Source organism: Silurus meridionalis, chromosome 5 (assembly GCF_014805685.1).
Source record: "Silurus meridionalis isolate SWU-2019-XX chromosome 5, ASM1480568v1, whole genome shotgun sequence".
Lineage (NCBI taxonomy): Eukaryota > Metazoa > Chordata > Actinopteri > Siluriformes > Siluridae > Silurus > Silurus meridionalis.
Window position 1 is genome coordinate 27,409,334 of NC_060888.1, and position 12,079 is coordinate 27,421,412.

Here is a 12,079-nt window from a genome sequence, read left to right on the forward strand (position 1 = left end):
CTCTATACGTAAATATACTCCATTTTTCTTTTCCTCAGCTCTCCCCTATCACTTGAAACATCACACTGGATAACTGCATCTTCTGTTTCTAACATCTCCTTATGCTAATACACACAACAGCGTAATACACTTAAAGTGCCATCTGCCCTCTTATGCATAATCAGGATCGCTGTGATTGACATGCAGGAGATGGAGTTTGACCTCCCAAGCAGAAAGCATGCTCTATTCCATAGCTCTATTCGTTAACAATTTCTCATGAGACAGATTCACACGACTCGATCAGTGGTGCATTAAAAACTTTATTCGAATCTGCACTTCCTTGAGCAACAGCAGCGTAGATCATTTTGGTGAGAAATTTGTGTGTGTGTGTGTGTGTGTGTGTGTGTGTGTGTGTGTGTGTGTGTGTGTGAGGTTGTGTGTGTGTGTTGCAGCATTAAGATTTAGCATTTTTATTGGCGGTGACTTCAAGAACACACATGCCGGGGTAGTTACGAGTAGTAACACTGAAACACACAAACACACATCGATACACACTCATTTCACTCTCACTGGATCTATAAATGGATTTTATTTCGATCTTTATAAATTACATCTCTGTATAATCCAGTGTGTAATAAGTGTCAGATACTCACATGAAGCCTTGCTGTGTACAGTGTGAGCCCGTCTTTGTAACCTTCAAGATTTTGTTGGAAGGAATTTTTCCAGGGAAAAAGTTGAAACAGCAGCTCTCAGTCTGCCCGACTTGCATAACAGCCAACGCTGAGTGAAATAAAGACGAGGTATTTAAGTGTAAGATAGAACATTTACATTTATGGCATGTTGCAGACACCATTATGCAGAGAAGTGTACATTTATCTAATTCAAATATCTAAACAGCTATAGGGTTAAGGGCTTGGTGGGGCTTTAATTTGAACTCACAACCTTCAGAGCCAAAACACCAATGCCTTAACTACTGAGCTACCAGCTCCCCTTACCACTACCCCCTACCACTACTACAACTACAACTACCACTACTACCACTACTACCACTACCACTACTACCACTACCACTACCACTACTACCACTATTACCACTACTACTACAACTACCACTACTACCACTACAACCACCACTACTACCACTACTACCACCAACACTACTACCACTAACACTACTACCACTATTACCACCACTACTACAACCACCACCACTACCACCACCACTACCACCACTACCACCACCACCACTACCACAACTACCACTACCACCACACTACTACCACTATTACCACCACTACTACCACTACTACTACTACTACAACCACTACCACCACCACTATTAACACCACAACCACCACTACTACTACTACTACAACCACTACCACCACCACCATTAACACCACAACCACCACTACTACTACAACTACCACTACTACCACTACCACCACCACCACTACCACTACTACCACCACTACTACAACTACCACTACTACCACTACCACTATTAACACCACAACCACCACTACTACTACTACTACAACTACCACCACTACCACTATTAACACCACAACCACCACTACTACTACTACTACTACTACAACCACCACTACTACAACCACCAATTACCACCACTACCACCACCACTACTACCACTACCACCACTACCACCACTACCACTACAACCACCACTACTACTACTAATACAACCACCACTACTACCACAACCACCACTACCACTACTACTACAACTACCACTACTACCACTACCACTATTAACACTACAACCACCATTACTACTACAACCACCACCACTACTACCACTAACACTATTAACACCACAACCACCACTACCACTACTACCACTACAACCACCACCACTACCACACTACTACCACTACAACTACCACTACTACTACTACCACAACCACCACTACCACCACTACCACCACCACCACAACTACCACTACTACCACTACCACTATTAACACCACAACCACCACTACTACTACTACTACAACTACCACCACTACCACTATTAACACCACAACCACCACTACTACTACTACTACTACTACAACCACCACTACTACAACCACCAATTACCACCACTACCACCACTACTACAACCACCACTACTACCACCACCACTATTAACACCACAACCACCACTACTACTACTACTACAACTACTACCACTACCACCATTAACACCACAACCACCACTACTACTACTACTACAACCACCACTACTACAACCACTACCACCACAACCACCACTACTACCACTACTACCACTACCACTACTACCACCACAACCACCACTACTACTACTAATACAACCACCACTACTACCACAACCACCACTACCACTACTACTACAACTACCACTACTACCACTACCACTATTAACACTACAACCACCATTACTACTACAACCACCACCACTACTACCACTAACACTATTAACACCACAACCACCACTACCACTACTACCACTACAACCACCACCACTACCACACCACTACCACTACAACTACCACTACTACTACTACCACAACCACCACTACCACCACTACCACCACCACCACTAACCACCACTACTACTACTACTACAACCACCACCACCACCACCACCACTACCACCACCACCACCACCACCACAACCACCACCACTACCACTGCCACCACCACTACCACTACCACCACCACCACTACCACTACTACCACTACTACTACTACTACTACCACTACCACTACAACCACCACCACCACTACCACCACACTACTACCACTACCACCACTACCACTACCACTACCACTACCACTACCACTACAACCACCACCACTACTACTACTACAACTACCACTACTACAACTACCACTACTACCACCACAACCACTACCACTACACTACCACTACCACTACTACCACTACCACTGCCACCACTACAACCACTACCACTACCACCACCACAACTACCACTACTACTACTACTACAGCTACCACTACTACCACTACTATCCCTACAACTACCACTACTACCACTACCACTACTACCACTACTACTACTACAACAACTACCACTACTACCACTACCACTATTAACACTACTACCACTACCACTACTACCACCACTACAACTACCACTACTACAACTACCACTACAACCACTACCACTACCACTAAGGGGAGTGGTCGCTCAGTGGGTAAGGTGCTGGGTTACTGATCAGAAGGTTGGCAGTTCAAGCCCTGGTATCGCCAAGCTTCCAATCTTGGGCCCTTTGTGCTCCAGGGTTGCTGTATCATCTCTGACCCCAGCTTCTGAGCAAGAATAAATTTTACTCTGCAGTAATGTATATGTGACAAATAAAGGCTGTTCTATTTTACAACTACTACTAAACTTCACACGTGAAATTTACTCTTTTACGTTTACACTGTTGCTGTATTTTAGTAGATTTTTCCTATTTTTATTTCTTAGGTAAGACAACTGTAATCATCGTTGCTTTACATAATATACACTGACCAGCATTTTTATCAAAATCCATAAGTCATTATAAATGAGTAAATTTGCTTTACATTGGATGTTCTGTTCTTTTTATAAAGTATTGGCACCCCATACTCCATCGATGCAATGTAGCGCATGGCTGTGTGAGAACGTTGACTTATCCACAAATCAAAAAAAGCCGATAATTGGACTGGCGCTGACGCTTTTCGTTGATAAAAAGGAAAAATACTTTGTCTAGTATTTGGTTCGATCAATTGAAACCTTCTAATTGATCTAAATGGATGATAAGATTTCAAATGAATATGGAATGGATATATTTAAATAAACATGAATTTTATGTCTAATTTTTGCATTTATTACAAATACAGCTAATCTCCTTAAAATACATTTATAGCAAACTCACGCATAGCTTCTAAGTCAAACATCATGATCAGGACGAATCCCAGGAGCAGAAACACACGTCTCATCTTCATGTTTTAAGCGGATGTGTGAAGATCTTCTATCTTTTCTTTTCTCTCTCTGTACAATCTGATTTGGTTTGTGTAGGATAGAAATGGTTCATTTTAATCAAAACAAGTGTGTTTTCCTCCACCCCCTGTGCATCTAAACACACCTCCTCAACTTCCTTTGCTCAAGTTCTACAACTTATCTATTAGATAATAACTGATCAATCGCGTAGACTTTCGGTGAGATAATACAGACTGCATTTGATCATGTTTATGAATAAATATTTAAGATTTTTCGTCTGCTTTTGACAGTCTTGTTTTCAGGTGACGTTCCTGCATTCATTAATGTTTATTCAGTGTTGTGGTTGTTCAAAGTTATGTGATTAGTGTGCATCATAGCAACACACACACACACACACACACACACAAAATCAATATGCTTTCATCTAAACAATAAAACAGTCTTGCATATCATTATTACATATTATACTCCACTTATTTTGCATTGCTTGCAAAATTATTTAACCACGCCCACATTTTCTTCTATCTTTTTTAATATGATTTGTAATTAATAATTGAGCTCATTTTTAATTGAAACCAACATGCATCAAGCTCAGGCCAGAGATCCCTCAGATTCTGTAAGGTTCACCCCCTCAGTCCAGCAAAACCATCATCATCTTCTCTCCACCCTCCGACTTCATATAGTTCATCCCCTTAATTTGCCTCTTGACTCTGATAAGAGGTTGATCCAAGCTTCAGAGGATGCTACAGAGATCGTCATTCCACTCCTCAGTTCTTCTACAAACAAAGGATGGTGCTTTTCTACTCCACCACATTTCATCTACAATTATTTTGTGCAGCACCTGATTTGGGGACCCACCATTCGACTCAGTGATCCAGGACCCCATGATGTAATTTTAGTAGATGTCATTTGATGTCACTTTTTAGCATTGCAAAGATTTGAAACATTGCTTTTGTGTTGTTGGTTAATGGAGTGTTGAGGTGGACATTTGATTTGTATTATATGAAGCAAAACCTCACAAATGAACAGTTTCTGGCTTTTCACTGACGCCTGCCTTGGTGTTGAGGACTAGTGCATTTTTGAGTCTACGTTCAATACGAGTCAAAAACTCAAATCGCATTGGAATTGGTGACTTTAAACTTGTAAAGGAATACGTTTTTGAGTAAGCTATCTATACATTTACTCAAGTATGATTTTCAGGTTTACACCTCTGTTGATTTTGACACTTTTGGAGCACTTCAGGAGCCACACCATTAAGAGGAGAAGAAAGAGGGGTTGATTTTGTCACAAATTCGCCATCTTGGTGCATGATTCAGTTCCAAGTGTGTGTAAGTTTTGTTTGTGATGTCAACTACAAATAATGTCCTTCCTTTTGTACCACTATACAATTCACAATCAAACGCATTTTTGAATAAAAAAAAATTTATGTTTCTTTTCGGAATAAAATCAATAAATGGAATGAAGTTGAAGTGTATCATCTCTACAAACCAAACTATTATATACAATACACATTCTCCAGGATTACAGGGGAAATAAATATATGTTCATATCTTATATAACTGTAATACCCCCTACTCTGTATTACACAAAGCATGTTGTTTGATCTTTTGCTGAGTCGTAAAAGAGAATTAACTTTTTCCTAATAATCTGATGAACACTTCTAAAAAAGATTACATCTTCATTTTCTAGGTATAAAACACACACACATACACACACACACACACACAAACACACACACAGACACACTTGTGCTCCATGGCTAATTTGCTGACTCAGGGTTTGGACAGATGTGAGATCTTCCTCCTTAACAGATTAAAGGAAATGAACCAAAACCTAGAAGAAGCAGGCAGGAGAACACCAGCAGGTTTGTGTATAGCCGGAAAGAGTGCGTTATAATGGCCTTATACTGAATCTGGATCTAATCACTGTATTAGAGTACGCCAGTGATTCTGAAGGTCATTACCGTATGGATAGATGTAGGTTTACCAGGAACCAGTGAGATATGCTACATAGGCATTTCATTTTTATTATGACAGCACAGTGACATTCGTTCTTTGCATATCCCAATGATGTTAGGAATCTGGGGTCAGCACCAGGGTTAAGGGCCTCGCTCAAGGGCACAAAAGTGGCAGCTTGAACCTCCAAAACCTTTGGATCAGTAACCCTGAGTGTTTACCACTGATCTGCCGCTGCCTTGTTGTTTTACTGTTTAGGGGAAAATCCTCTCTTGTTCCATCACTGAGATCACTTTCCTGGTCCATTCTCAGCATTCGAGGCAGAAAAACTTGTTTGGATTAAATTTTAATGGATATTTTAACCTGTTCATCTTTTTATTTTTAGCTTTTTTACCCAAAATCATCACTACATGGAGAAAAGAATCAGGACACCTGTTCTTTTCCAGTCATATGAGCTTCCTTTTTCAATTTTCTGCCATGTAATTGGGTGCACACAAATATAAAACACGTCTTTAAATGATTTAAACTTTTTACATTTGGAAGACCACCCTTTGGGATGAATGTGAAAGCTGACCCAGGCCTTCTCACATCATCTACATCAGTACCTGACTTTGCCTACACTCTTGAGGATGAATGAATCTCCACAAGCTCACTCCAAAATCTAGTAGAACATCTTTGCAGAAGAGTGGAGATTTTTATAACAGCAAACTGGGACTCAGTGTGGGACGGGATGTTTAAAAATACATATCAGTTTTATGTGTGGGTGTCCACAAACTGTCCATATAGTGTACGTGTGTTTACATGCAAAATAAATATTCTATACATCATTTCATTTAAAAGTTTAATCAGAATAAAAATCTAATAGAAATTCAAGAAATTCAAAGCCAGAACAAGGCCACGAAAATGTCAGTCTGAATGAAAGCAACTATGTAAATGCTTATGTCACTATCGGAACATGTTACTGTGTGTGTGTGTGTGTGTGTGTGTGTGTGTGTGTGTGTGTGTGTGTGTGTGTGTGTGTGTGTGTGCAATTCTGCTTTGATCACAGTGCACAGTTATAAACCACATTTAAGCTTAGCTGGCACTACTGAGTCAGAAACAGTGTACCAACCACATTTCCTTCTTTTTTTTCAATTCTTTTTTCGTTTCTTTTTTTTCAGGGGCACCGAAACCCAGAGATGATACAATATGTTGTCACTAGTGTCGTTCTCAAAGATGTTCTATTAATGAGTCATGAGTTTATAACTTTATTTAAGCATCAATAACTTTGCATTGTGTGTGTGTGTGTGTGTGTGTGTGTGTGTGTGTGTGTGTGTGTGTGTGTGTGTGTGTGTGTGTGTGTGTGTGTGTGTGTGTCACAGCATTAAGGTGCAGGTTTATGTTTGACGATGATTTCACGTACACACAGGTTAGGGAATTTAGGAGTAGTGACACTGAAACACAAATAAACACACACACACACACACACACACACACACACACACACATCAGAACACGTAATTACTGTCATGTCATTGATATATTTAATAAATTACAATTTTCTGTATTAAAAATAAATCGGTGTGTAACTGTCAGATGTCAGATACTCACACGTAGCCTTGCTGTGGACAGCGCATGTCTGTCCGCTTCACCCTCAGGACTTGATGACGAGGAATTTTTCCGATGAAAAACCTGAAACAGCAGTCTGTAGGTGGTGCGACAGCGACAGCTGAGTGAAAAGAGGAGAATCAGTCAAACAGAAACTCACAATGATTTAAGTGTTTTTCAGTTCTTTTGTTACAGTAATGAAACACTTACTATTACTGTATTACTGCATTACTAATGTACTGTACTGTACAGGGGAGTTCAGGTCTGTTTTTATTCATCTAATTATTACTAATAGCCATAAATAATAATAATAATAATAATCTTCTTCTTCTTTCTTCTTCGATTAGGGGGCGCCAGAGCGGATCATCCGTCTCCATACCCCCCTGTTCTCTACATCTGCCTCTTTCACACCAAATAAATAATAATAATAATAATAATAATAATAATAATAATAATAATAATAATAAACAATTATCATCACTATTATTATTATTATTATTATTATTATTATTATTAGATGTATTTAATACAGCACAAGCATGATTTATATATAAAATAATCGATAGATAGATAGATAGATAGATAGATAGATAGATAGATAGATAGATAGATAGATAGATAGATAGATAGATAGATAGATAGATAGATAGATAGATAGAAAAATATTAATAAATAAAATAGTATTTTTTATTTTAAGCTACATTTTTAATCATAAATATGTTCTTTATTGTATTTTATTCTGTATACATATTTGCATATTATTATTATTATAATTATAATAATTATTAAATATATTTAATACAGGAAAAGGAAAAGCATAATTATACATTGAAATATATATATATATATATATATATATATATATATATATATAGAGAGAGAGAGAGAGAGAGAGAGAGAGAGAGAGAGAGAGAGAGAGGTAAAGAAAAGAAAAGAAAAGGAAAAATGTAACTATTTAAGTTAAAGCCGTTTAACAAATCAATATTCTATAAGTCATTGTGACTGTATAATGAGCTCCTGGTTTGACTAAACTATTGGCACCCTATCCATAAGTTAAGCGAACTGCGAATCATCCACCACTCAGAAATGTCTAACCTCAGTTGTATATGTATCTTGTTTGTATATTTATAATACACTTAATGGATTAAAGTATTGGGACACCTGACTTTTTCCATCATATCTGGTTCTTGGCACAAATTTGGAGGCACACAATTGTATATGACGTCTTTAAAGCATGAAATTTTCCCTTCAGTTGAACTAGGAGACCCGAACCTGTTCCATCAGGACTGTGCCGATGTGCTAAAAGTCAGCTCTATGAAGATCTGCTTTACATGGGTTGGAGTGGAAGATCTCCTGCTACAGAGCTCCAAACCTTATTGAATATAATGAATGTGAACGCTGACTGCACCCCGGACCTTCTCACCTCCTTCAATACGTGACTTTATTAACACCCTTGTGGCCAAATGAGCACAAATCTCCACAAAATCCAGTGGAACATCTTCCCAGGAGAGTGAAGCTCATTATAACAGTCAATGGACAGAAACTAAACGTGGAATGGGATTTTTTTTTTAAAACATAGCAATCTTATGGTCAAGTGTCCACAAACTTCTGTCTAAATTTCTAAATAGGTAACATATATGTTTTTATATACATGTAATAAACTTACGTGCAGCATCAGAGTAGAACGTCACGATCAGGATGAAGCCCAGGACCAGAAACACACGTCTAGTCATGTTCTCAGGAGGTGTTTCTCTTTTCTTCTCTTTTTCAGATCTGAATTGATTTCATCTTTTTTTTCTTTTTTACTGTCTCTTTTTATACAAACCTTTATATGAAGGGAGTTTTCCCCCCACCCCTGTACTTACCACATCCTTCAGTAAGAAGACATCTGCTGAAGATCTATTATCAAGATCTATCTAAAAGATAAGTAACTGCTCCATTTACCAAATAAACACGAAATGCATGTTGAATAGGCCAAACGTCCATGAAACCAGCGTCTGCTTTTACAGACGTTATCTAATTATCAGTAAGAAACGTGTGTGTCGAGCTGATGGTCGTTCGTGAAGAACGTAAGAACTTCACGTTCTCTTCACTCTGGTTTAAATCAGTTTTAACTTCATTAGCGTTGTTTTTTTACGTTTTTGCCGTAGTTGCCAATGAACCTTCAGATAATAGATAAAAGATCGTATGCCAATACGTTTTACTGTAGTCAAATAAAGTGTGTGATGGAAGTTTATCAAATATTCGGATTATATTTTTACGTTTTATAAAATCGGGCTGCGTTTCTTACAAAATACTGTTCTGCTTCCAATGTTTTAAAATCCAGTCCTGTGTGTATTTACCTGTGCTGCATATCAGTGCACACAACAGCAACTATTATTGTTTTTCTACAGATTTGTTTTCAAATTAGACACTCGACCGCCATCCCACTCTCCACATTACACAACAGCCACGTGCGAGGGCGAAGGCTAAAATGTGCTTCCCCTGAAACGTGTGAAACCAGCTGACCACATTTTATTCCGATCTGATCTGATCTGATACCCACACGGCATCACCGGGCGCGATTATACACTCATATTGAAAGTGCTGTCATGATTATTCTGCATGCAAGAACTCTGAGAGGCCAGAGAGGAATAGTTTTTTACTGTGATTGCCCAAAAGAGAGAGAGAGAGAGAGAGAGAGAGAGAGAGAGAGAGAGAGAGAGAGAGAGAGAGAGAGACGTTGCACAATGATGTTGCAGTTCACTCCTAACTTTATTTGAAGCCTTTATTTATTTATTTATTTGCCTTAAACAATGATTGCATCCATAATATTCATAATAAATTGCTGATAAAAGTGGAATGTGATGAATATATGAATAAGCTGCGTGTGTGTGTGTGTGTGTGTGTGTGTGTGTGTGTGTGTGTGTGTGTGTGTGTGTGTGCCGCAGCTCAGTTGCAGCTTGAAAGTTCAGCTTTTCAGTTTACGCTGACTTGACGAACACACATGCCAGAGAACCGGTTAGTAGTGACACTGAAACACACACAAGCAGAACACACTCATCAACTCACATCTCATCTTTCAGGGTTTCTTTATTCTATATAATTATATGTTAAATTAGAACTCCGTGTGTAACTGTCAGGGACTCACATGAAGCCTTGCTGTGGACAGTGCGAGCCGGTCTTTTTCACCTCCTTGATGCTTGAAGGAGGAATTTTGCTTTCGAAAAACTTGAAACAGCAGCCCTCAGCTTCAATACTTTCAGCTGTGTGAGGACAAGGAGGTGTTTAAGTCAAACAGAAATACAGATACAATAATTGTGCAGAAAATTATATTTTATTTTTCAGTTCATAAAACTAATCCTCATATTATTATTATTATTATTATTATTATTATTATTACTACAATTTAAATCTTATTTCTATTTTTCACATACACAACACATCAGGATGCAATCACAGGTAAAAAAAGTAAATTAATAAAGGTAGTATTACCTTTATTATATAGTTTAATAAAGTCAAGGTCAAGGTAAAGCACAGGACAAACTGGTCTAGACACAAAACCATGTATCAGGATCCGAGTAATTGCAACATTAATATTTTACTATATATTGTATTAACAAACTTATATAGGTTACAGCTGTTAAATTATTATAAAATACATGTATATACATGAATATACAGATCTCAAATAGTGGGTTAGTGTTAAAATGTTGACTGGACACAATGAGACTTGATGAGGGCAGTAATGAGACTGCAACACCTCCACCCATGGAGATGAAATACCTGGGGAATTTACAAAGACCATATAGCTAAAAGTGTTGGTTCTTTCCAAAAGTATTACACAAAGTTGGAGGCAGACAATTAAGTAGGACGTTATTGGATGAAGTTCAATAAAAGTTTCCGTCACTTGAACTAAGACACCCAAAGCTTTTCCAGCAGGACAATTCTCCTGTGCACAAATCCAGCTCCATGAAGCATAATTACTGACTGCACCCGAGGCCTCCTCACCTCATCTACATCAGTACCTAACTTTACTTACACACTTGTTGTTGAAAGACCACAAATCTCCACAAATGGAGGAAACTAAATTTAGAAAACATTTAGGAAACTAAATGTTCAAAAACTGCATATGAAACTTGCTCAGGTGTCCACAAGCCTTTATCCAATGCATACCTAATTATACTATCCAACATCGCATACTTTATATAAATATTGTTTGTGTGTAAGAAACTCACGTTTAGCCTCTGAGTAGAGCGCCATGATCAGGATGAAGCCCAGGACCAGAAAGACACGACTCATTTTCAATGTTCTCAGGAGGAGTGCGAGAAACTCTTCTCTTCTCTATAACATCTAATTGGCTTGAATCGGAGTTTATGGCACTTTTTATACAAAAGTTTATCTAAAAGTAGATTTAATCTCTCGTCCGCTGCACCACACTTACTCACCACATCCTCCGCTTATTAGATCTTTGATCAATGTTCATCTAGAAGAAAATAGCAAAAGTACCATCTTGTTTTATCTGAACATTACAAAATGTTTGTGTGGTTAAATAACACGTTTTTATTTTGATTGTGATATGATGATTGCTTTTACCTCTAATGT

General features: G+C 38.3%; 2 protein-coding genes across 2 annotated transcripts; both read right to left on the minus strand.

Annotated features, from left to right (window-relative positions):
- Positions 1-6,735: 6,735 nt before the first annotated feature.
- Positions 6,736-9,277, minus strand: LOC124386398 (C-C motif chemokine 4 homolog). The gene is made up of 3 exons (XM_046850228.1): positions 9,162-9,277; positions 7,499-7,616; positions 6,736-7,341 (listed from the first exon to the last, which is right to left on the minus strand). The coding sequence occupies exons 1-3, from the start codon at positions 9,226-9,228 to the stop codon at positions 7,272-7,274; spliced, it is 255 nt and encodes an 84-aa protein (XP_046706184.1). The 5' UTR covers positions 9,229-9,277; the 3' UTR covers positions 6,736-7,271.
- Positions 9,278-10,248: 971 nt separating this feature from the next.
- On the minus strand, positions 10,249-11,817 carry LOC124386489 (regakine-1-like). The gene is made up of 3 exons (XM_046850355.1): positions 11,713-11,817; positions 10,626-10,740; positions 10,249-10,508 (listed from the first exon to the last, which is right to left on the minus strand). Exons 1-3 carry the CDS (start codon positions 11,774-11,776, stop codon positions 10,454-10,456), a joined length of 234 nt encoding a protein of 77 aa, XP_046706311.1. The 5' UTR covers positions 11,777-11,817; the 3' UTR covers positions 10,249-10,453.
- Between the last annotated feature and the right edge of the window lie 262 nt (positions 11,818-12,079).

Bases quoted from the DNA above. Each gene is read 5' to 3' on its own strand.
- LOC124386489 (XM_046850355.1), bottom strand. From the start codon at position 11,776: ATGAGTCGTGTCTTTCTGGTCCTGGGCTTCATCCTGATCATGGCGCTC. The intron at 10,741-11,712 runs GTGAGTTTCTTA...GTCCTCACACAG, and splicing joins GCTCTACTCAGAGGCTAAAC to CTGAAAGTATTGAAGCTGAG. The intron at 10,509-10,625 runs GTGAGTCCCTGA...TGTGTGTTTCAG, and splicing joins TGTCCACAGCAAGGCTTCAT to TGTCACTACTAACCGGTTCT.
- LOC124386398 (XM_046850228.1), bottom strand. From the start codon at position 9,228: ATGACTAGACGTGTGTTTCTGGTCCTGGGCTTCATCCTGATCGTGACG. The intron at 7,617-9,161 runs GTAAGTTTATTA...CTTTTCACTCAG, and splicing joins GTTCTACTCTGATGCTGCAC to CTGTCGCTGTCGCACCACCT. The intron at 7,342-7,498 runs GTGAGTATCTGA...TTTGTGTTTCAG, and splicing joins TGTCCACAGCAAGGCTACGT to TGTCACTACTCCTAAATTCC.